Source organism: Asparagus officinalis, chromosome 10 (assembly GCF_001876935.1).
Source record: "Asparagus officinalis chromosome 10, Aspof.V1, whole genome shotgun sequence".
Lineage (NCBI taxonomy): Eukaryota > Viridiplantae > Streptophyta > Magnoliopsida > Asparagales > Asparagaceae > Asparagus > Asparagus officinalis.
The window spans coordinates 72,873,640-72,898,334 of record NC_033803.1 but is presented as its reverse complement, the minus strand read 5'-3'; the positions used below and the strand labels follow the sequence as shown (position 1 = coordinate 72,898,334).

Here is a 24,695-nt window from a genome sequence, read left to right as displayed (position 1 = left end):
CTCTATCTCCTCGTAGCCCAAGAAACCAAGATTTCCCGCCAAATTTCTGCCCAAATCTTATCCAAAATTTCCCTAATTCCTCTGCCTCAATTGGCCTAAACCCTAAAATGTCCTCTCCTCTCAAGGAGCGAGGGGTCAGCGGTGGCAACGTAATGGCGTCCAAGCCCAATAAAACCCTAGCTGACACCATCGTCACTGGGAAAAAGAACTCCGCCGACGATCGCCGGAATCCTGCGGCTCTCCTAGGCCTCCCGTGTTCTTCATTGTCAACCCTGAGAGGTACGCCCTCGAAACCCTCCGATCTAAACCCTAAAGATTTCGGCCCTTCGGGTAGTTGCCTGCAAGAAAAGAAGGGGAATTGTCCAATATTGAAGCCTAATGCGGGGAAATTTGGAGGAAAAGATCGAAAATCGGGGGTTGGTTCTAGGGTTTCAGTAGAGTTGGCTCTCAAATCCACTGCAGAGATGTGTAAAGATAAAGGTTATTTAATCGCAAATTTTAAATCCCTTGATTTGAAAGATTGTAGTATCGTTAAGGTTTCCCACGAAATAAATAAACAGGGAAAAAACTCGGGTTTCATTGGAGCTGTTGAAAATTCCGGTGAGAAGGGTGTTCAAGCTGTTATCAAGAATCCAAGCAAGTTTCAAGAAAACTTCGTTCCATCAGATAACAGTGTCCATAGAATTTCTTCTGAGATCGAAAGCAACAAAGAAATGTTGGGTCAGAGTAATAACCAGGAGGAGTTGAAATTGATTCTTTATGATATTCAGGAAAAGATTCCAGGAAGCGAGAACACAGTCAGTTCTGTGATAGATGGAGATGGAACAAAGTCGGGTGAGAATCTAGAGGTTCTAATCAAGAACAGAATAGCTTTTAATTCTAAAACTGATTCATCAAGTTTCGGAACTTCTATGGGCTCCATTGATGAAAACCCTGTCGGATTAGAATTCTTAGCTTCTGTGTATGTAGATCAGGACAACCCTTTGACTGGAAATCAGGAGATGGACATGGAAAGCCCTGCTTCAGAGGCTAATTCTAAATCAAAGGCGATGGCTGGTTTGCAAGGCTCTGAGGAGATTGGATCTAAGGCGAGTGAGAAGAATGATGACTTGGGTGATCAAAAAAACAAGCAAGCAATGGTGGTAGCTGGGGAGGCTGAGGAATCTCATGTGGGTCAGATATATCAAATTGGTAACAAAGTCACGACTGGAGGGTGGTTTATATCTGATGGCGAATTTGCTCTTTTAACTCATAATGATAACTCTTGCTCATACCATGACATTACAAACTCTGAGGTAAGAAGCTTAATTTCTTTCCTTTTCGCCCCAAGTTTTGAAGTTAAAAAACTATTTGATTCTGTAGCTAGTCTTGTATTATTATTCTCTTTGAGAATACTCTATGCTGGTTGCCAATGGCGGATCCAGGATTTCAGTTCTGGGGGGGCGCGTACAAAAGATAGGCGAAAAATTTTCTTAATACAATTTTATTCACAAGAGATGCACCACAACCCAAACAAAACGAGTAGAATAGCCAACATCAATATCTCCAAAATATTTCAAAAGAGGAAGACAAAAATTATGTAGGAAAAGAGCAAAGTTGCAGGCGACGTATGGGTTTTGAGATAAAGAATGATTATATTTTAATTTTTAAGGGAGAAGGTTTTACAGAAACCACCCTATCTTTTTTTTCCCAAAAGTTTTTTTTTTTTTTTTTTTTTGGGGGGGGGGGGGGGGGGGGGGGGGGGGCGTGGCCCCCCTGGACTGTATATAGATCCACCCCTGCTGGTTGCTGTCATCATCACAAATATTTCATTCTATTCTTCAGTCTGTATGTTATATTTCCTACTTAAACATTATCGTTATAGATTTTATTTGGTAGCTCTGTAGCTGCATCCATTCATGTGTTTATACGAAGTATAGAGAATATAAGTTGTTTTATGAACTACTCATGATTTGGAGCACATCTTATGTTCAAGGCGAAATCGTGCTATGAATAGTCAGGAGTTTGAAAGTGACTATCCAGTTTTGTGTTGTTCTCGTTCTATGGTTACATGGTGTTTCTCATGACAATTCTGTCAGCTGACTTCGGGTTTTATATATGTTTTGCACAAGAAATAGTATCTTTAAACAGCAGAAGGGATGCCTTTCCTACATTTATAGCGGTGCCATTTCTGAATTCAGCATTGATCACTCCTGAAGTCTTAGTACCTTTTCTGACTCTCATGTTATTCCAATTCATTCATGTGCACTAGGAAATCTTTTCTGAGGAGAATTCATGCATTAGGAATTTGCTGTCCTTTACATTAATACATAATTACATATCTATCATAAAGAAAATGATTATAAGTAATAGGTTATGCTTTCAGAAACAAGTCAGGAATTTCATTAATACATTTGAATTTTAAAAGAATAATTATGAAATTTTTAAACAATTCCCATAAGACTTAAAAACTCTCTGAATAACTCCCTAATTTCTAGCGATCTGAATCGAATTGCATAACCTAGTTGTTACCAGGAAGTGTTTGGGCTTTTCTTATATTGGTCCCTAAAATCTAACCAATGTTTAGATAAGTCCCCCAAATCTCATATATTTTCAATAAGTCCGTGTGTGTATACATACATATATATGTATATGTATATATACATATATGTGTATATATATATACATATATATATATACATATATATATGTGTGTGTGTATATATATGTGTGTGTGTGTGTGTGTGTGTAGACATATATATGTATACATATACACACATATATACATATACATATATATGTATATGTATATGTGTGTGTGTGTGTGTGTATATGTGTGTGTGTGTGTGTGTGTGTGTGTGTGTGTGTAAGTTCTCTTAAATAAAACCTCCCATGTAAAAAACGTCAACTTAACTCCAAGTTAATTAAACTCTACTAGTCTTCCCAGTTCTGCCCTTATCTTCCCTAGATATTTACACCTAATACTTGCAAGATAATGCATTATAGATTTCTCAACAAACAACAAGCAAAGGAAGGGGAAGAGGGAGAGAGCGAGGAAGAGGAAGCAGAGAGGCAGAGTAGGAGATACTATATGTCAAGCTTCTGAAAACTTTTTTGACTCAACGAACAACAATTTAAGATGAAAATCTCTTGGGAAGATGCAGGCAAAATTAACGGAGATTAGTTAACTTGGAGCTAAGTTAACAATTTTTAAACCAGGGGAGGGGGAACTTGTTAAACAGAACTTATAGACTTAGGGGATTTCTTTAAAATATATCAGATTTGGGGGACTTCATAGATTGTATTTGGGGAACCACAATAAAGAAAAACGCTAAACTAATATTGTTATTATATTAGTATATGTTTTCCCCTAATTCTCCTTAAGCATTAGCTGCTGCTACATTGCTAGCTGCAGCTATCCATTCCTTATTATTACTTAAAGCCGAGGATAAAGAATTCCATTTCTCACCTGAGGTTACCAAGAATGCTGCACCACGTTCCAATTATAGCTGCACATTAAATAAAAAGAAGAAAATATAGTAGGGTTGGAGCTTTGGGTTTTACTTGAATTCAAATGTTTTTTTGTTTAATAAGTTAGAGTTGCTAGATTAAAAAGAGAGATGTTTCTGTTTTTGCTGATTGCATGGGATTGATCTTCCATTTGCATTATTGGTATTTATCAGGAGAAAACAGTGTACAAGGCTCCTGAAGGAGCGCCAAATTACTTGTTTAGTGATTGTTGGATAACTCGTGGCAGTTGTGGTGATGAATACAAGAAGTATGTTGTAGCCGCATCATCTGGGAGTACTTTGGAATCTGGTTTCTGTTCATGGGACTTCTACACCAAAAAAGTTCATGCATTTCATGTTGAGGATACAGCCCCAGATTCTGCTGAAAACCCACAGTGGTGGTATATACCATGTGAATCAATATTGATGTCTACTTGCAGCAAGCAGAAGAATGTTAGTACTTATGATATTCGTGATGGGCAACTTATGATGAACTTTGATGTTAGTAGTCCAGTGGTAGGGATGGAGTACTCGAGTCCTCTACAATGGAGAAGTAATGGGAAGGTGATTGTTGCAGAAACTGAAGCACTCAGTCTTTGGGATGTCAATTCATACGCACAACCTTTGAAATCTATTCCAACTTCTGGCAAAAGGATCTACTGCCTTCATGTGAACAACACTGACGCTGAAGTTGGTGGAGGGGTTCGCCGAAGGTGGGAGATCAAATTTCTCTACAGTTGAACATTTTAGTTTAGATTGCAATCACTCATTCTTTTTTTTTTCATGTATTTGACTTTAAATTATTGCAGTACCTTCCCCTTATCACTTATCTTTTCCTTTCTAACTCATATCCAGTTATTCACATGAATGCTGGCTTTACAATCAGCATTATGTAGCTTCTTTTCGCATCTTTATATGTTATCATCTATTGAAATTAATGTTACCGCCCTTTATGCAATAGTTGCTACAGCGATCTGGTTCTTCATTAACTCTCCCTCGATTCACTTCTTAATTGATAACTTATTCTTATGTTCCTTCTGAAGGAGGTGAATGTGTACTACAATGCATGTGTTGTAGTGCACGAAGATGAGTTTCATTAAGTTACATCTTAGTTTTCTCTTATTTAGTTCTGGACTTTGCATATTATCCCTAAATAATGAAAATGGTGGGTTATTTACAGAATTACATAATTTTTTTTATTAGAGAAAACTACAATCAATTGTTGAAAATTGTTGCTAACGGAATTAACACCTAGGATTAAAAGTCTAAACTACACTTACACACATCTATAGCCAACAAAGTAAATGAAAAGGTATATAAAGTACATAAAGCCAAGTTGTTTGATACGCTTCACATGCGAAGCACACAACAATTTACCCTAAGTACCATAAATCCATAATACATGGTAGTTTACCGGAAAAAAGTTCATGATAGTTATCTCTAATAAAAAAAGTTATGGTTGTCTCATTGTATAATGAATTCTTTCTCTATAATGAACCTTTTACTTTTAAATTGCAGATCACATTCATCACAAATGGCAGGAAGTGACTGTGTTTTCTGCACAGAGGAGGGCATCCATGTTGTTGATTTCCGTCGCCCTTCTGGAATTGCTCACAAGATAGTTAGACCAAGCCCTAACGTTCGCACAATCTTTTCTCTCGGAGAATCCATTTTCATCGGAGACAAAGATACCAGAAAACATCCACCTCGCTCTTTTATTCATCAGTTCTCAATTCGCCAGGGAAAGCTATTAAAGGCAATTTTTTTCCTTCCAGATTCTAATAATTCTCAATCACAGGACTCTTCAATAACTCAAGTATGGGGAAACCCCTATTTTGGTATGGGCATAAATAGCATGGGATTATGTGGCTTCAAGGCGATTGATGAATCTTTCAGCAGTGATTATCAGTATACTTTTCAAGTGAATGAGAGAATTGGTCCGGGTGATCTCTACCGTCCTACTTTTGATTGTGTGGGATCAAGGGTGCTGATTATATCGAGAGATCGACCCGCAATGTGGAGGTATTTGTAGTTGCTGTGTACTTAGAGAGGTATATTGCTTGTTCATATATTCCAACGTTATGCAATTGTACAAAATCACACGTTTGTTTTTGCGGGAGAGAGAAACTTGTAGATGCTAGCGAGCTATGTAGAAAGGACTTGTACTATAAAATCGTCTCAGTTCGATACACATTTCTCACAGGAGAGGGACTTGTGTAGGAACGATGCCAGCGAGTTGTGTAGTTAGCGCTTGTACTGTAAAAATGTCTCATTTCGATGCACATTCTACCACCTTGAACATTATGTACAAAACCAAAGTTTTGCAATGACTTCAGAAGTGTTAAGGTCTTTAATGTAGAACTTGTACTGTAAGAATGTCTCAGTTTGATACCAGCTTTTGAACATTATGTACAAAACTCAAGTTTTGCAGCAACATTAGAGGTGTTAAAGTCCTGTTTGAGAAATATAGCTTGTTCACATATTACCTTGTTAAGCAAGTACAATATCACACGTTTATCTTTGGCGGGAAAGGACCTTGTGAGGAATGATGCAATGGCGTTGTACTTACACTGTAAAATGTTTCAATTTGATGCAATGGTGTTGTACTTACACTGTAAAATGTTTCAATTTGATGCGCATCCTGCCACCTTGAACGTTAGCATACACAGAGTAAAGTTCTGTAATAAAAAGTGTTTTAAGTCCTTAACGTAGAATCCTTCTTTTGATAAACTTCTTGTATGGTACGAGTTGGATTTGGGTAGCAAAAGTGGGATTACGGTTCGATCCATCCTTTTGTGGATCTACTCTCAATTTACAGGATCAAGAAATTCATCGGATTTGAGTTACTGCTTCAAATTTATCTAAATTTATCTGTTTTCAACTTCCTTTCCAAAATGTTGGCTTCTGTTGAAGTCAAATACAGCCTTAATAGTTTCTGTAATCCATGCAAAGGAAAACCCGCCTACTGATTCTTGACACGATAAAGGTGGAATTTGCTTGGATTGTCATCAACCTTTGATCCCAAAAGATGGCTAAATAAGAAAAACATTACACGGATAAGCAATGAACAAGATTGAAAGTTGAGAGAAAAATTCTCATTCTACCGGGAAAACTTCTCATATACGCAGTTCAAGAAGAGGGAAACTAAATCAACATCCTATTAGAAAATGTCGCCAGTTATAACACCAATATGTACCAAAGTAAAACAATGGCATTAAAAAATAACCAAAACCGCCTTTGCACCTTTATTTCAGTATTAGCACTCGAGAATTAAGTACAAGATCTTTCAGACGATTACTATCGCCAAAAAATGCAGTTAAGGCTCTCTTTGTAGCATGGTGAGCAAGCAATAGTTTCTTTTTTTTTTATCATAACGAAAAAAAGAAGAAAAAAATTAAACGTGTGAATGAACTTGGATTGCTCAACTCTAGAAGCTTTTACTGCTTTCTCAGCAGCAGCATCCAAATCTTCTGCTGCAATCAAAGTCATTCCACTTTCCTGCATGTTTACAAAATCTTTAACTAAAATTTACGTGTTTTCTGCATACTGCATGATAATAAAGCACTAAGCAAACATCATGGCGTGAAAGAAATTCAAAATAAGATCATGTAATAATGTTATAGTTGGTTACCTTGAGTATTCTCTTTCCTTGATCCACATTGGTACCTTCTAATCGAACAACCACAGGTACCTTGAGGGAAACCTGCCAAATATAAGAAAACAAACTGTTATTCTTCAAGAAAAAAGAAAGCAAACCAGAAAAGAGCTCAAGGAACACCAACCAGCGACATCTCACTGCTCAAGAATTCAATGATTTGAGGGACAAAGTTCAAAATATTAAAGATTTAAGGGACCAAGTTCAAAAAAAAATCTTAAAGTAATGTACACAGTAAGTCCTTGAGGTATTATGATTTTGCTAGGGGACTTTTAGGGGGCTTTTCCAAGCTAGGCAGTGGTTATGCAAATTTAGTTCCCTATGGAAACAGTTGCGGAAGGATGGTGACCTAGTGTGCATTTTCATTAACTACATCAAGTGCTTCCGTGCTAGATGAAATCTAAGTTCAGTCCTTAGGTAGTTGATCTAGGTTACTAACATGTTGAGAGAAACCCGGTGATAAGGGATAATAACATAATCGTCAACTTGATCAAACCTGCTTAGCAGCATTGACAATTCCGCTTGCAATAACATCACACATCATGATTCCTCCAAATATGTTGACCAAAATTGCTTTTACTTTATCATCTGACGTTAAATTCTTAAATGCTTCGAGGCAATATATGTGGAACAAGTTAGAAAAAATGATACAAGCAAGGTATCCTGTATGAAAATAGTAATTCTTTACACATTATAAAAAGAATCAAATGTAGGAATTCTGAAAAGAAATACTGAAAATAACAAGCTCCTTGAGAGTTAAACCTCTAAAATAGCATATTAATCCTAACAAATCAGATGTTTGTGGTTGCATATTTCAGGGCTAAATACACTTCTTAGATACAAACCTACCTGGTTTTCTGATGCATTTCCACCAACATCGAGAAAATTCGCAGGTGTGCCACCATGCAATTTTATTATATCCATAGTAGCCATCGCCAGCCCTGCACCATTCACCATGCATCCAATTTCTCCATCTAATCCTATGTAGTTCAAGTCCGCTTTGGCAGCAACAACCTTCAGAACAGATGTAAAAAGGAGATATATGTGAATAATGGAATGTCACACAAAAGATGATGACTTGTATGGAATGATCAATCCAGAATTTTTTGGAGGGCAGATTAAGGAAATTCATATTTTGCTATTTATTGGGTAGAGTAGTTACAACAACATTCATAATTAAGTTAATTGATAGTTGAGCCCACTAAACATATATGCTGCAATAACACTTCAAGAAAACATAAGCAGTTCAACGATAAACATCCGTAAGAATGTTAAGAGAATGTGCCAAACCTCTCTAGGATCCTCTTGGGATGTATCACGGAGAGCAACTATCTCCTTCTGCCGGTAAGCTGCATTGTCATCAAAATTCAGCTTCGCACCGGCTACTACTAGGCTACTAGCTGATTATCTGATGTTTCTGCAATTGGATTTATCTAAACAAAAAATTTTAAATTTAAAAATTGGACACATGCTGAAAAGGAATCACAAGAGAAAGAATTTGACGACAACTTCAAGTAGGATATCAAAAACTTATCCAGGGATTACCTCTAACAATGTGCAATCACATGCACAAAAGAGATTATAAAGCTTCTTCACTTGTTCTATTGAAGCGTTTCAAACTGCTACCTTAGGTGCCCGGCCATCAACAACATTGGCAGCATCTTCATCTGTGATTCCCTTGAAAACATCAATTGGAACCTTCCCATTGATAAAATTGAAGGTCAGTAATTAATTTAAGAAGATGCTAGTCGAATCGAATGATGGGCATGACAGATGGTAATGTATGGAAATCCAATACAATCCCTGGTACATAAAAAGAATGTAAAGAAAGATCACCTTGACAATCATGTCAGGGAGCTTTTCTGCAAGGTCTTCGATGCTGGTTCCTCCCTTTCTACAAGCTATGATGATCTGTAGTATAAACCCTCATCAGGAACAGCGTTTTCAACACAAGATTGCTATCTCAAATTTTATAATGCACAGCAAACTAATACTAAGACCACAAAAGAATGACCAACTAATCAATCTGAAGAAACATATTCTATCATATCCATGGTCAGGTCACATTTGTTAGTTGTAACATACGTCAAACAATGTTGTCAAAGATGATGCACGCAGAAACTGTGCTTATGATATCCATTAGTATTTGAAAGATTATCTGTAAGCTCTAACAGATACATAAATGTAGCAAGCTGTATGAAGGAGAAAATACTAAAAAGGGACAAACAAAGTTGAAGAAATAAGAGTCGGCCAAGGATACAAAGTGCAAAACAAGAGATGATATTAAAATGATTATATGTTATTTCAGCATTAGATTAGGGTATCAGGCATACCCGTGCACACAAAAAAGAAAGAAAGAAAGAAAGATCGACATAGTTAACATTATCATGGTGCTGGAATTTGGATTCTAAACATACCGGACCAGCTGAAGAACGGTCCAGTGTGATGGCAAAGTACATCTCATTTACAAGTGACAGCTTCTCACATAAGTACACCTGCCAAAGAGAATACAAGGCAACCATGTAATTAACTCAGCATTTAAACAGGCCGAGCAAATTCCAAAACTTTAAAAGCAGTTCGTTGAGCAAAACATACTAGAATGCATGGCAATATTCAAATCAGACGATTATATGTCAATTGGCATGTATGTCTAGTTACCCTACGTATGCATCACAGCCATTTTCGGATTTTATTTTATGAATTATAATATCAATTCTTTAATTAGCAGCTCTGCCTTCAGAAAGTATATGATAACAAACTTCGATTAAAAAAAAGTAGGACCTAAACGTTAATCTTGAATAATCAAAAACTAGTTGGATGGAAGAAGAGAAGCAAGAATCCCTAACCTTGCTCACAATCTTTCCTTGAGGACCAGTTTGTTTGGTGACAAGAATCTGCCCAAGCATTTTACCTAATAATACAGGAATAAGTTAAAAAGGTACAAGAATTATAGTGGATATTTCAAAAAAAAATTGCAGCTTTCATTAATTCCCAGTAGAAAAGCTTTGGTAATACTTTAGTTTGGATATAGGACTCCAGTACCGTAAAGAAGAATACATGAGCACACAGAAATGGTCCTTAGTTTTATGGCCTGAAGCAGGCTACTAAAAAAAGGCATCCATTTCCCCCTTACCTCGACCAAGTTAACCTTGCACAGGAATTAGGGATGAAATCATGGATGATTGAGATCAGACAAATGGTTGGACCTAAAAACTCAGTCAACTGCTAGTTGAGAATCCTCAATTAGACAGACGCCTGTTATGCAAACAAAAGCCATTAATTGAGGGACATGCTGGGAGAAGATATACAGTAGCGTTGGCAGAGATATGCACCATTATATCATACAACTATTCAAGTGATACTTTTCAGCATGAACCACAGTCCAAGCTGTGTATATTCAATTGAGCCTACAGCTAAAGAGGTACTTCTCCCATACGTTATACAGTTAAAATAGATTGCAAGATGTGAACCTAATAGATTAAATAACTCTTATAAGTTAAAGGTGTGACAAGCAAAGAATATCCTTAAACAAGGTTAATTTCCCAATCCAAGTTTCCTCTCAGCGCAGAGTAACTAATCAGGGTCCATAGTTGAGCTCCTAAAATGCATTTGTTCTATTCCAATAGATTGAGGTAGACAATGGTTGATTAAGGTAGACAAGGGACCTTAAGCAAACAATATGACAATGGGAAGGTTATTCTTCAGGTCATGAAATTCTACGTTCCCCTTACTCATCCAGTTCATGACATTAACCTATTCGATAGTGCCCATGTCTACTACCATCCCTATGATCTTTCAATAACTTGAGCTCATTCCAACCAAAGTGATCAACCTAAGATCAACACTTTAAAGTTTTATGCCAAAAACAAGATGACACCAACACAAGACGGGAAAAGAAAATGATGTTAATTAAGTAAAGTTAATCCTCTCATACTTGCAATGTCTTCCACTTCCTCAGCTTTAACAATATGCACTCCACCCTTAAGTCCACTTTTGAAGGTTCCCAGACCTCTGCCACCAGCAAGAATTTGGCTTTTGACCACAATCTGAAGTGGGAAAATAGATGCAATGAGATTTTAGGATTAGTCCATTTCAGCTTTGTTCAGTAGTAACTTTGAGAAGAAGACAAATTAATATCATACAAGGTGCAAAAGTTCTACACCAGAAGGTATAACCCTGTAACATAATTTGTCATGCAATATGCCCGAGTTGAAAACAGGGCAAAAAATATAGCTGTAAGTCCAGAGTTCTTGTTGCAGCGGAGGGGCTTCACAGACACAGAAGATGTTTATACAAGAGTGGACAAATAAAACAGCACACCAGGATTTAACGTGGTTCGGTCAGTATGACCTACGTCCACGGGCGAGAACAGCAGAGAAATTCACTAATCACCAAAGAGAAGATTACAAAGAGGAGATCACTCTCTTGCCAGAGACTCACACAAAGAAAGAGACAAATTCTTTCTATCTCACTCTCTTCTCTCTCTCTCTTCTTTTCTCTACTCAACTGAGTTTTCGATGCTCTTAAACCCTCTCCCTACACCTCCTTATATAGGCTCAAAATATTAATAAAATATTGTAATAGGGTAGGTGGAACAGTAAAATGTTAGGTGGAGGGGTTGGTGATTTTTGTTTTCATGGGCAAAGTCAAACAACAAATCTCCACCTTGCCTTTGAATATGAAAACTTCTTCTCTTCACTCTTGCTGTCTCGCCAGAAGCCCCTTATTGGCTTAACCTTCGCTTTGTTGAACTCCAAGCAATTCGAGGCAATGCTCGAACTTGCGCGAAGGTACGGGCTTCGTCATCATATCTGCTGGATTATCTGCAGTACCAATTTTCTCAATCTTGATGACTTTAACTTCTCTGATAAAATGATACCTGACATCTATATGTTTGGTTCTTTCATGATACATCTGATGCTTCGTCAAATGTATAGCACTTTGACTGTCGCAAAATACCGTAGTAACACCTTGGTGTAAGCCGAGATCTTCAACCAAACCTCTCAACCAAATAGCTTCTTTCACTGCTTCCGTCACTGCCATATACTCTGTCTCTGTAGTAGACAAAGCAACTGTCGACTGTAGAGTCGCCTTCCAACTAATGGCACTACCTGAAAGAGTGAATATATAACCTGTCAGGGATCGTCTCTTATCCAAATCGCCCGCATAATCTGAATCAGAATAGCCAAGTATTCTGCAATCTGAGTCTGTGTTCCTGCCAAAATACAAACCAATATTAGCAGATCCTCTCAAATATCTAAGTATCCATTTCACAGCCTGCCAATGGATCTTTCCAGGCTTATCCATGTACCGACTCACAACACTGACTGCATGTGAAATATCTGGACGGGTGCAAACCATCGCATACATAATGCTTCCAACTGCACTCGCATAAGGAACATGAGACATGTACTGCTCCTCCTCCTCAGTCTGAGGTGACAAATATGCTGAAAGACGAAAATGAGCGGCAAGCGGAGTTCACTTTGGTACTCCAAAGTTTACCCAATTTTCACTTGGATACCCCAAGGTATTTTTTAAAACTTGAATACTTTGCAATCCCATTTCACCTTTTAACACTTTGATTCCCTAAAATTTCAATCTCATTTCACTTTGATACTCCTGTCTACATCCATTAGGTTTCCATTAAATTTTATCTCCAGCTTATCAACTGGTTATACTGGATATAAATGTATCACATGCTAAGGACGTATTTTAAATATTGCAGAAAATTTAGTGAAATATGGATGGGATATCAAATCAAAATAAGATTGAAATCGGGGTATTAAAGTTTTAAAGAAATACTGGCATCAAAGTGAAATGAGATCAAAACTTTGGGAGTTTGGGGTATCAACGTGTTAAAAAATACTTCACGGTATCAAAGTGAAAATATGGCAAAAATTTGGGGTACTAAAGCGAAAATAAGCCTTTGTTGGTTATAATTTATAGCTTAAGATATTGATATAGATAGAAACCATCTTCCTGTTGACCATTAACAATAGTTTTTGTTTTATGGAGATAGCCTCACTCTCTGAACTTGTTGCTCCATTGTAGGCTGGCTTGACCAAGACAGATGCTGCCGTGCAGACTCTTTCGGATATCAACCCAGAAGTTGTACTAGAAGTAGGTGTCACTGTGTTATGTGGGATATTGTATATCATTTACTGGCCATGCTCCCACTTATTTTCTGTTTATTAGATCTTAAAATACCAGCCAAATACCATTATTTAGTCTAGTAGTCTTTACTGTTTAATGTTTGGAGCTCAAAGATTAATACAAAGCTGCATTTTATTGGCTAATAAAGCATCAAGAAGAAGAAAAAGATGATAAATTTACTGTAAAATAGTTCCCATTCTCCAATTAAGAGCCACATGCTTTTAATCAACCCTGTTCAATTTGCCCCCTAATGTTAGAAATGTCGATACAAAGTTGATTTCATTTTGATAGAATTGTTGGGGTTTTGGAGAATGTATGGAGCTTAGTGAGTCTAGGGAGACTGACAATCCCTTTTCATATTTATTTATTACTTTCAGAATATAACTTTATTTAATACCTTTCTTTGCTCAGATTTGTTTATATCTATGTCTACATTCATTACTCCTACATCACACTGCTAATAGACTTATTCTAGTAAAAATTTATTTATGGAGTTTTTGTTGAATTGCTTATTTTACTCTATACTACTATGTGTGAGACCTGGTACTTTTGCAATTTGCTCTTGCCTCGTCAGAATTATAGCCAGGCAGAAGAGTAACCACATGAAGGAGTAAGTAGAGTGTGATGTAGGGAAGAGATTCTACAAAACTCTTCCTTTTGGTGCAACATAAACAATGGATTAGTTCTACATAGTTATCATACTCACAATGTGTTGACAGAGAGAAATTCGTCGGCGTTAGATATGCAGGTTAACTCTGACATGTCAAAAACATGAAGCGTAATAATAATGTCCTATTCTACATGAACAATTGACCCCGAGTCTTGTAGTACTCTTAACTTTCAACTGCAGGTATTTATTTATTTTGATATTATATTTCTTCAGAATGACTTCATTTAGTACACAATCATTTTCATTCCTTCCTTTTCTCTTCACAGAGCTATTCCTTGAACATTGCGACTGTGAAGGGTTTTGAAGTTTTCATGGAGAGCCTGAAACGAAATAAGAAGCAAGGTGCACAAAACACTGGAGTTGATCTTGTATTGAGCTGTGTTGATAATTATGAGGCTCGTATGGTCGTTAAATAGGTAATTACCCTTTGTTTCCATCTACTTAATAGCTTTTGTTCCTAAATAAGTTACACAATTCATCAGGAACATAGGGTGCATTATCATACCTAGTTTTGATTGTTCCGGCTTGCAATGAGCTGAAGCAGACGTGGATGGAGTCTGGTAAGCGAACATGCTCTCTGTTCATTTTAGTCTCGATCAGTTTTACCTATATTTCTTTTAAATAATTTGCCCAACTCCTTTGTAGACTAGCTTAACGTGTACAGTCTGGTGGAAGTATGAGATTACATGGAAAATGAGTACAACAATATAGGATGTGATCGTCTTAACTTAAAAACTGCCTAAGAATCAATTAGTCTACATATTTGTTGCTCATGGTATCACTTGTTTATCATTGTGAAAACAAAGAAGCTGACTTTACATCTGGAATAGCAATATCTCCTGCAAAACTGGATCACAAGTTACATATGATTTCCGTGTCTATCATACTAGTGACCAAGACACATCCTGGAATCATGGACGCTTCTGTGTTACTCTTGTCAGTTGCATGCTGTGAGAGTAATAACATTCAATATTTTTTCTTGGCCTGGACTTTGATCTAGACATGTTTCTAGATTTGCCTCTACCACTAACACCCTTTTCAGAACGACCACGAGCGAACAAGCCTTCAGCTTGATCCTCTCCTCCTACGACAGACACTTTCTGCCTTAACTCTTTTGAATGTAAGGCTGATTTGACATCCTCCAAAGAAAGTGTATCTCTACCGTATAACATGCTAGGAAAGTGTATCTCTACCGTATAACATGTTATTGACAAAATTTTCATAGGAATGAGGTAATGAACATAACAAGATGAGTGCTTGATCTTCTTCATCAATTTTAACATCAATATTCTTTAAATCCATAAGAATAGTGTTAAGTTCATCTAAGTGGTCTTTAATTCGCATACCTTCCTTCATGCGAAGGGTGAAGAGGCGTTGCTTCAAGTAAAGCTTGTTCGTCAGAGATTTCGTCATGTACAAGCTCTCCAACTTGAGCCATAAACCGGCGGCGGTATCTTCATCGGCAACCTCCCGCAGGACCTCATCGGCCAAACAGAGCTGTATGGCACTATGCGCCTTCATCTCCAGCTCTTCTTTCTCGTCATCGGGCATAGATTCCGGCAACTTATCCTTTCCGGACAAGACCTTGAACAATCCTTGTTGTACTAGGAGAGCCCTCATTTTTACTCTCCACAAACTGAAGCTGTTTTTCCCATCGAATTTCTCCACTTTGTACTTTGCAGAAGACATCTTGAAGCCAACTGGAACAGTAACTGTATTTATGAACAGTACCGTATTTGTGAACAGTAACCGTACGCATGAATAGTGGCCGTACGTATGAATAGTAACAGTATTTTTGAATAGTACCGTACGTGTGAATAGTACCCAGTGCCTTTAAAGAGTAAATGATAATCTAACTTATTTTCTGATGTGGAGGATCCACTTTTAGTGGCAGCCACAGAGCATACGATAAGCAGATACACGTACTCTAAGCAGGCTCTGATACCAGTTTGTTGCAGCGGAGGGGCTTCACAGACACAGAAGATGTTTATACAAGAGTGGACAAATAAAACAGCACACCAGGATTTAACGTGGTTCGGTCAGTATGACCTACGTCCACGGGCGAGAACAGCAGAGAAATTCACTAATCACCAAAGAGAAGATTACAAAGAGGAGATCACTCTCTTGCCAGAGACTCACACAAAGAAAGAGACAAATTCTTTCTATCTCACTCTCTTCTCTCTCTCTCTTCTTTTCTCTACTCAACTGAGTTTTCGATGCTCTTAAACCCTCTCCCTACACCTCCTTATATAGGCTCAAAATATTAATAAAATATTGTAATAGGGTAGGTGGAACAGTAAAATGTTAGGTGGAGGGGTTGGTGATTTTTGTTTTCATGGGCAAAGTCAAACAACAGTTCTTGTAACCATTCTGACACTTTTCCCTAGTGTTGGAGATGAATTTCTAACTAAAACCATCAAATATTGGTTAACTTATCACACATTATTCTATTTCATTTCTTCCTCAGGATTCTGCAACTCCAAAACTTTACCTTGAACCAAATATTTCTGCACTCATCACAAGAGATAATGAAACGGATTATACTAACTACCTACACCATGCAATACAGTTTTATCATCAATGTTGGTCTTGCACAACATGTTCCGAAATTTGTTGAAAAATAGAGAGGAAGGCGAAGAAAGGAGGCCAACAAAAGGACCGGGCAGCTAAGCATCAAAATTATATACACAGATGGAATGATAGACATTTTTGTATTGTTGAGCAAATTGAGCCAACCCCCCAGGAATCAGATTACTACACTTGGTATTAGGGAATAACCAGAAGATGGATACTCCATGCGACCACATCCCTGGTTGAGTTGCAAAGAGGATATGTACCTCGGGGTATAGATGAGAGAGAATTAGTAAGTATTTTCAAATTTATTTTAAATTTATTTTTATTAGTATTTTTTAATATTGCTAAATTGTGTTTTTTGAAAAATTTGCAGGTATCAGAAATAGATGATGTTCAAACTATTGCAAATCGTGGCTTAGAATTGGCTCGAGCAGGTAATGTAGAATTAAATATGAAATTTACATATTGTAATTTGAATTTTAAAGTAATTTTTGTATTTTGGATTTTTTTGAATTATCTCTCGCAGGTACATATCCCGAAGCACAGAAACATGCATCAATATATCAGTCGATAATGCAGAGGCTTCACCAAGCCTTACATCGAACTCATGAAGACCTTCATGATGGACGAGAGGTAGCGCAATTAGTATACACACGTCAACCACGACAAAGACGAGGACGACGCAGAAACGACAATGAAGCTGGGCCTTCCTAACGTGTTGACGACAGAGCTAGACCGTCACAACCACAAACGCAACCGGATCATGAACTCATCGAAGGTCGTGATGGAGGAGGCTGAAGACAAAGGAGGAGAAGAGTTCTTGGATATATGTAAGCTAATCGTTATTGTTATATAGATTACAATCCTAATTTGATATGTACATTACAAACGTATTTCGAGACAATAGATGGTTTTTGGATTTGTAGCCGAGACTGTGGTGTGACTTATTGGATTCGTAAGTGGGTTTGTGGCGTGATTTGTTGGATTTGTATGAGTTTGTGGTGGTGGTGTGACTTATTGGATTCGTAAGTGGGTTTGTGGCGTGATTTGTTGGATTTGTATGAGTTTGTGGTGTATTTTATGATTTTTAGAGTTTGTGGCGTGATTTGTTGGATTTGTATGAGTTTGTGGTGTATTTTATGATTTTTAGATTTGATATATGTGTTTATACAGGGAATTGACATGAAATGCAATGGTGTAATTTATGATTGTTGCATTTGAAAGGAATCAATTGTTGGATTTGATATATTTGTAGTTATTATTATGCTATCTAAGGCATTTGTTGGATTTGATATATGCATTTGAAATATGAATTTGTACAAGGAATTGCAACAACGCAACAGAAATACATGCACATGTGTGCATAGGAAATGCACGGGACTGCTAGTCCCGTGCATTTCATTGTGGCCAGGAAGTGCACGGGACTAGCAGTCCTGTGCACTTGTTTGTTTGTAGCCACGGTGCTCTCTGTCTAAAACACGGGACTAGCAATCCCGTGTTTTAAGCAGAGGCAAAGGAATCCATTGCACGGGACTGCTAGTCCTGTGCAATTCAAAACTGGGTCGAAATACACGGGGTTGGCAGTTCCGTGTATTTCGTAAAATTTCTCCGACAGCAAAACCGACCCTATTCAGAAGAAAAGGGTCGGTTTTGCTGAATATTTTCATAAAGGATCGGTTTTGCTATATAAAATGGCAAAAAGGGTGATTTTGAAAATTTGTCCTAATAAAAACTCCCCAAAAATAGACAGGTTCTATATGGGTAAAAAAAAAGTGAAATTTACCTCCTTTTCACAAGGAAAACATCTTTGATGGCTTTTCTGACTTCCTCGGCCGACGACACAGCAACTCCCCAAAATAATTTCTAAGCGCCGATCGATCAAATGAAACAAGCCAAAAAAACGAAGTAAAAAAGAACTCGAGAAACCCTAGGTTTCGCGTGCCTGGTGCTCGTGGATGTTGAGGCGGCGGAGCTGCTGCTGCTGCTGCTGCCATTTCCCAGCGATCTTTCCGAGCAATCCCCTCGCCATTTTCGTCTCGGCGAGTGATTTGATCGGGGAACAAACCCTGATTTGTTCGATCTTGAAATCGAAATTTCGGTCCCGAGTCCGATGCTTCGGAGTCGGGAGGCGGGAGCTGGGTTCGTTTTTGGCTCAAACGGGTCCGATTCACGTGTTTCTCATGACCCGGTAACCCGATCCGAATTCTCTAACAAAATCATATTTAATTCTAGAGATGTATGTAATTTTCTATTGTATTTTAATATAAGGTTTTTTTTTTTTTAAATACTAGTTCCTTTAATAGTCTCTCAAATTTTGAAAACCTAGCTAGATAAAAGGATGCATCTGAAGATTTAGCCGAAAGTTAAGCTTATAACTGAATATTTCTCCTGCTCACATGCATGTTCATCGATCACGGGGACTAATTTGAAGTAACTTGCATGCACAGCAAATTCAAAGAATTTAGGGACTACACTAAAAATACGAGATTTTTGAAACCAACATCTACAAATTAAACACTTTTAGCAAAAGAGGAAGATTTTTTTTCGGGATTCAACATGAATTTGCGCCGGCCGCGCGTCTTTGTGATAAATGATTTACTCTCGGCGCAATCGAATTATAATTTATTTCTGATGTTAGAAAAACATTAATTTTATTCGCACCTCATTTATGGAGATTCGTTTTCAGCCGTTAAAACGGTTGAAGATTATGATTTAGAGAGAATACGTCATTTATGTAGTTGACGTGGAACGTCCAGGTTAATTCACCAATCATCGTCAATTCCGTGATCTTTTGAAGGAGTGCAAGTGCATCGATCATATCTCTGTAGAAAACAAAACTTAATGCTTAATTACTATACTTAGATATAAAAATATCAAGTTTATCCTCCATTTGTTTGTTAACAACACGTGACTTTTTCTCGTCCATGTATTATGATTATGAGTATACAAATAATTAGATATATTTTGTCCTCAAAGCTGGTGAACCGTTGCTGTCAGAGATTTATTTTATGGGTACCATCACCATGTGCCAACTTGTTTTTCTCTCATGAAAATTATATAATTATATGACTGTCTCCTGATTATGCTGATCATCCTCTCTCTCTCTCTCTCTCTCTTCCTCTCTCTATATATATAATATATATATATTAATATATTATAGTATATATATATATATATATATATATATTTTTTTTTTCTATATATATATTATATATATATATATATATATATATATATGAGATTAATGGGTATCATTGTTCAAGGAGGATTTTACCTCCTTGACAATGATGTAGTAGGGAGAGAAAAATCGCCCACCATGAAGATTGGTGGACACATGCATCATTGTCAAGGAGGGAAATCCCCTCCTTGATATATAATCTATATATATATGACTGTCCCCTGATTATGCTGGTCATCCCCATTTTGTCTCCATTTTGTCTTTGATGAGAGAGAGAGAGATGAACATCAAAAAGAAGGGAGCACTGTCATTGACATTTATTGCATTATTGGTAATGGTTGAAGGAATAGAGAGAGCCCAATTCTCTTCCTCTTTTCTCTTTGGGACCTCAACTTCTTCTTACCAAGTCAGTTCTCTCTCTAGTTTTCTTATTATTATCATTATTTCGAACGAACTCTAATTAACTTGCTATTTACAAGAGATTTTGCCACTTGGGTTTGCCTCAGTTTGTAAAATTATATATGAGACCTTATTATGTAAAGTCTCAGTTTTAAGACAAAATACAAGAGGTTTAGGTAATAACCCTCAAAAGTTATGTCTTTTATCTTATATTCTCCTCTCAAATAAAAAGGTTTCTTTCATTTTATTCAAGGGAAAAAAGGAGGGGGAGAAGATAATTTGCTTTCTTTCCTTTTATGGGGTTCCAGAGCCTTCAATAAATTATTTTGATATAGTACCTCAAAATCTTACTTTTAAAATAATTCAGTGTTGTACATGATCGATTGATTGGAGATGACCCTTGGTCATTGTACCTAAGAAGCTGATACTCTTCGATGAAGTTTTGACATTATTGTATATATATACTTTCAGATTGAAGGTGCAGTTTCTGATGGCAACAGGGGCCCAAGCAATTGGGACATATTCACTCAGTTGCCTGGTGATTACAACTTAATATATACTGCCATCTTCCTTCAGATTTGTAGTTTTGTTTCATTTATTTACTGTTTGTTTCGATATTCTCTAACTTCGCAGGATAAATCATAATTCAACTCTTTCTCTATGTCAGGGAAAATAAAGGATAATAGCAATGGAGATATTGCCGATAACCACTATAATCTTTATGAGGTACATATTCCATATGTCTCATCGTTATGAAAACTTTTTCAGAACTTTGTTGGTAGATTTTTTTTCTTAAAGATTCATGACGTTGATGATGGAGACTTTGTCCTTAAACAGGAAGATATTGAGTTGATGCATTCTTTGGGTGTTAACTCCTACAGATTTTCCATATCGTGGTCTAGAATTCTTCCAAGTGAGATTACTATTTGATTATCTCCAAAATGTTCTTAATGTATTAAACCAACATATTCATGAATTTTTTTTAATAATCAATAGGAGGTCAGTTTGGAGAAATTAATCAAGTGGGCATTGCATTCTACAATAACCTTATTGATTCACTCTTGCTCAAAGGTAAAATTCTCTAGTTTCCTTGTTATGTTTACATGACCGAGTTCAAGATGATAATTTTGTATTATAAATGATACAGTCTAACCAGTTCTGTTATCTGTTAAATGATTATGGAGCAGGCATTCAACCATTCGTGACGCTGAATCATTTTGATATACCTCAAGAACTTGAAGAGCGATATCGTGCATGGCTTAGTCCAGAGATACAGTAATTTTCTTTTATCATTGTGCTTGCAATATTTATACCTTCAGAAGCATTTATCACTGCCGCGAAGCGCGTTCAGTATTCTTTTATTAGTACATATCATCCTTTGATCGATATTTTGAAGAGGGTAAATTGCAAATGATCCCTCTATTTCATGAATTGAGGGTTGTAGGGTCTGATGAAAGAGTTGATGCATAGTAAGTGTCACTGGAACTTTAGATGAGGGGGCTATATGAATCTCTCTCTTTATATATATTTGTTATATTGCAGTTTCATTTACCTAGAGCGCCTTATTCAACAATAAATCTTACATTGAAATTTACAAACATAATAAACAGACTTTTCATTTTTTTTTTCTTTGCATTTTTTTCAGGCAAGATTTCGCATATTTTGCAAAAGTATGTTTTGATGAATTTGGTGATAGAGTAAAGTATTGGACCACTTTTAATGAACCAAACCTTATGGTGATACATGGTTATCTCAACGGTGAGAAACCTCCTGGTCGCTGTTCTGAACCATTTGGAAATTGCTCTCTCGGAGATTCTTCAACCGAACCATATATCGCTGCCCATAATGTCATACTATCGCACGCAACAGTTGTTGCTATCTATAAAAATAATTACCAGGTAAATATTAAGTACATTACATGCTTTGTTTTCATTTATATAAATTGGTTGCTTATATGAAGTTTATTATTAAGGCGAAACAAGGGGGCTCTATTGGAATTGTGATTATGACTGCATGGTATGAGCCACTTAGAAATATCACAGTAGACATTCTGGCAGCTCAACGGGCGCTGTCTTTTGGAACTGCATGGTAATCAAGATTTTTCTTATTTGTATCAATAATTGTCTGAGTAAATTTCCAGAAAACAACCCACACCAAGGTTGGCCATTCTTGAGATAACCCCTCTAAACTCTAGAAATGTTACTTAGGCCCCGTAACTTTTGTTAGATAAACACCCTAACTAACATTGTTATGTCTACCTTTTGTCGTGAAAATCATGCGTGTCCAAATGACCAAAATGTCCCTGACAGAAAACCCCTTTCATGTCCTTTTTAATAATTTTAGAAGTAATTTTTTGCAAAACCACCCCTTAAGTTTGGCCCAAGTTCGACCAATTCCCCTGGTTAATTAATTTAATTCAGTAATTAATAATTTGAAAAAGGGTATATTAGCTATTTAGCAATTTATCTGACACAGTTAAGGGGTTAGTTGAATAAACTGAAGACATGTGAAGGGTTTTCTGAAACACCCCAAACCTGATGAGCATATTGGACATTTTTAAAATTTAGGGACTAATCTCAAAATTGGCCAAACTTAAAGAAGCTTTTGTAAAATTTACCCTATTTATTTTACGAAACATTGAAGTTACTTTTTACTCCATAAAGGTTCTTAGATCCTATATTCTATGGTGATTATCCTACTGAAATGCGTCAAATCCTAGCATCAAGATTGCCAACATTCACAGCTGAAGAGAAAGTGAAACTACGAAATCAAGTGGATTTCATTGGAATCAATCACTACTCGAGTCATTATGTGAAGGACTGTATTTTTTCTCCTTGTGATTTAGATGACCTTTCAGGAAATGCACTTGTATTTACCACCTCACTAAGAAACGGAGTGCCTATTGGAGCTCCGGTAAGTACCAACAAAAGAGAATAGTAGAAAAATATCAGATGAAATTAGATGCAATTTCAGATTACATATAAAGATGATTTTATGCTGTAGACTGGGATGCCAACTATGTATGTGGTTCCATATGGCATGGAGAAGATTATCATTTACGTCATGCAAAGATACAACAACACGCCTATGTACGTCACTGAAAATGGTACGTGCTAAAAATCTCAAAATGTTGTGAACATTTTGAATATTTATTTTGTGCTTTTTCTATGTGAATGTTTATATTGATTTCGCTATGTATATGTCTATTTCCAGGTTACGGTCAGCCAAGGAATAATGGAGAATCCTTAAATGACTTAATCAATGACACTAAAAGAGTAGAGTTCCTTAAGAACTACCTCTCTTTTGTGGCTACTGCCATAAGGTAACATTTGTAGGCTTGCAGTTTGCACATAAGATTATTGGTAATTTCACAAAAAAAGGCTGTTCTTCAGAAAAAACCCCTAAACTTTATGTTTTTGTCGGCTAACCCACCTAACTACCACCTGGACTGTCATTTTTAATAATTTTAAAGATAATTGTCACAAACCCTTGGTCACGTTTAACCAAAATACCCGGATTAATTAAATTAATAATTACAGTGTTAACTTTAAAATGGGTATTTTGGTCACCTTACAAGTTTACCTAACATCGTTATAGGGTCAGTTTAAAAAGTTGAAAACGTTTGGGGGTTTTTTCTGAGACACCTCAAACTTAAATGGGTAGGGGGTTGGGGGGGGTGTGTGTGTGTGTGTGGGGGGGGGGGGGGGGGGGTGGGGGGGGGGGGGGGGGGGGGGGGGGGGGGGGGGGGTGTGTGTAGGGTGGGTTGATGGGGGGTATTGGGGGGTGATAATTATACCTGTGTATGACGTCTGGAGCATTTCTCATATGGTCTCTCATGGATAACTTTGAATGGACGCTTGGTTACTCTGTAGGATTTGGGCTCTATCATGTAGACTTCAAAACACAGGTAAGAACTCCAAAATTATCGGCTAAATGGTACAAGCAATTTCTAAGCAGAGAGGTGGAGACCGACCTGAAGCCGTCTGTTTAACGTTGGGAAAATATGCGAAAATTACTACGTTATAAATGAAACTGGTTATCTGTAAATGTAATGGTGTAAACTGGATATTGCTTGATGTAAAAGGATTTCTTTTGTGTGCCAGATCATTTCTAGTTTTATACCCAAAGGGTTGTTTACTACCTCGAAGTATTTTGGTTGGTTCAATGAAAATGATGATCTCTGTCCCTTATTGTTTGCTTACTTCCTGGTCTTTGTAGCTGCAAGTGTCTTCTTGGCGACATAGTTGTATTAATTTATTTATTTTTTTTAGAAAAAGGATGGATTACCACAAAGGTAATCCGGCCAGCTAAATATTAACAAAAGTGGTTGTTACAGTTGTATTAATTTATTATCGTCATTGTATTTTGCTTAGGTGACGGAGATACTCTACTGATAAAAAATGATGTTTGATTGCATTTCTTATTCCCTTAATTATTTTATAAAGTAAAGATCTCCTGGATCTCGCAATGTGGTGAGTATTGTATATAATGAAGTTAAATATTTTCTTTGAGGGAAGTGTGATTGTAAATATTATTAATCAATGTTGTTATATGAATGTTGGGAGCCTATTCTTCTGT

The 24,695-nt window shown here is 36.9% G+C and overlaps 2 protein-coding genes, 1 long non-coding RNA gene and 1 pseudogene across 4 annotated transcripts; 3 read left to right on the top strand and 1 right to left on the bottom strand.

The window, feature by feature from the left end:
• On the top strand, nucleotides 1-5,924 carry LOC109826311 (KIN14B-interacting protein At4g14310-like). The gene is made up of 3 exons (XM_020393331.1): nucleotides 1-1,295; nucleotides 3,663-4,201; nucleotides 5,007-5,924. Exons 1-3 carry the CDS (start codon nucleotides 108-110, stop codon nucleotides 5,518-5,520), a joined length of 2,241 nt encoding a protein of 746 aa, XP_020248920.1. The 5' UTR covers nucleotides 1-107; the 3' UTR covers nucleotides 5,521-5,924.
• On the bottom strand, nucleotides 6,668-18,569 carry LOC109826937 (annotated as a pseudogene).
• LOC109825256 lies at nucleotides 12,662-14,936 on the top strand. Its single transcript, XR_002242948.1, has 3 exons — nucleotides 12,662-13,263; nucleotides 14,233-14,382; nucleotides 14,449-14,936. It is a non-coding gene; the product is annotated as an uncharacterized LOC109825256 (long non-coding RNA).
• On the top strand, nucleotides 18,547-23,736 carry LOC109825255 (beta-glucosidase 18-like). 2 transcript variants are annotated; one of them, XM_020392069.1, is made up of 11 exons: nucleotides 18,547-18,728; nucleotides 20,589-20,655; nucleotides 20,785-20,843; nucleotides 20,955-21,030; nucleotides 21,114-21,188; nucleotides 21,305-21,392; nucleotides 21,763-22,015; nucleotides 22,090-22,205; nucleotides 22,781-23,030; nucleotides 23,121-23,223; nucleotides 23,331-23,736. In XM_020392069.1, exons 1-11 carry the CDS (start codon nucleotides 18,651-18,653, stop codon nucleotides 23,441-23,443), a joined length of 1,278 nt encoding a protein of 425 aa, XP_020247658.1. In that variant the 5' UTR covers nucleotides 18,547-18,650; the 3' UTR covers nucleotides 23,444-23,736. The 2 variants fall into 2 exon arrangements, with proteins under 2 accessions (XP_020247658.1, XP_020247657.1); XM_020392068.1 differs by lacking the exon at nucleotides 18,547-18,728 and adding an exon at nucleotides 19,932-20,124 and having other exon boundaries at nucleotides 23,331-23,735.

Coding starts and splice junctions, on each gene's coding strand:
- LOC109826311 (XM_020393331.1), top strand. CDS start 108: ATGTCCTCTCCTCTCAAGGAGCGAGGGGTCAGCGGTGGCAACGTAATG. Junction 1,296..3,662: donor ATGACATTACAAACTCTGAG/GTAAGAAGCTTA, acceptor GGTATTTATCAG/GAGAAAACAGTGTACAAGGC. Junction 4,202..5,006: donor GGTGGAGGGGTTCGCCGAAG/GTGGGAGATCAA, acceptor TTTAAATTGCAG/ATCACATTCATCACAAATGG.
- LOC109825255 (XM_020392068.1), top strand. CDS start 19,984: ATGAGAGAGAGAGAGATGAACATCAAAAAGAAGGGAGCACTGTCATTG. Junction 23,031..23,120: donor GAGTGCCTATTGGAGCTCCG/GTAAGTACCAAC, acceptor TTTATGCTGTAG/ACTGGGATGCCAACTATGTA. Junction 23,224..23,330: donor TATGTACGTCACTGAAAATG/GTACGTGCTAAA, acceptor GTCTATTTCCAG/GTTACGGTCAGCCAAGGAAT.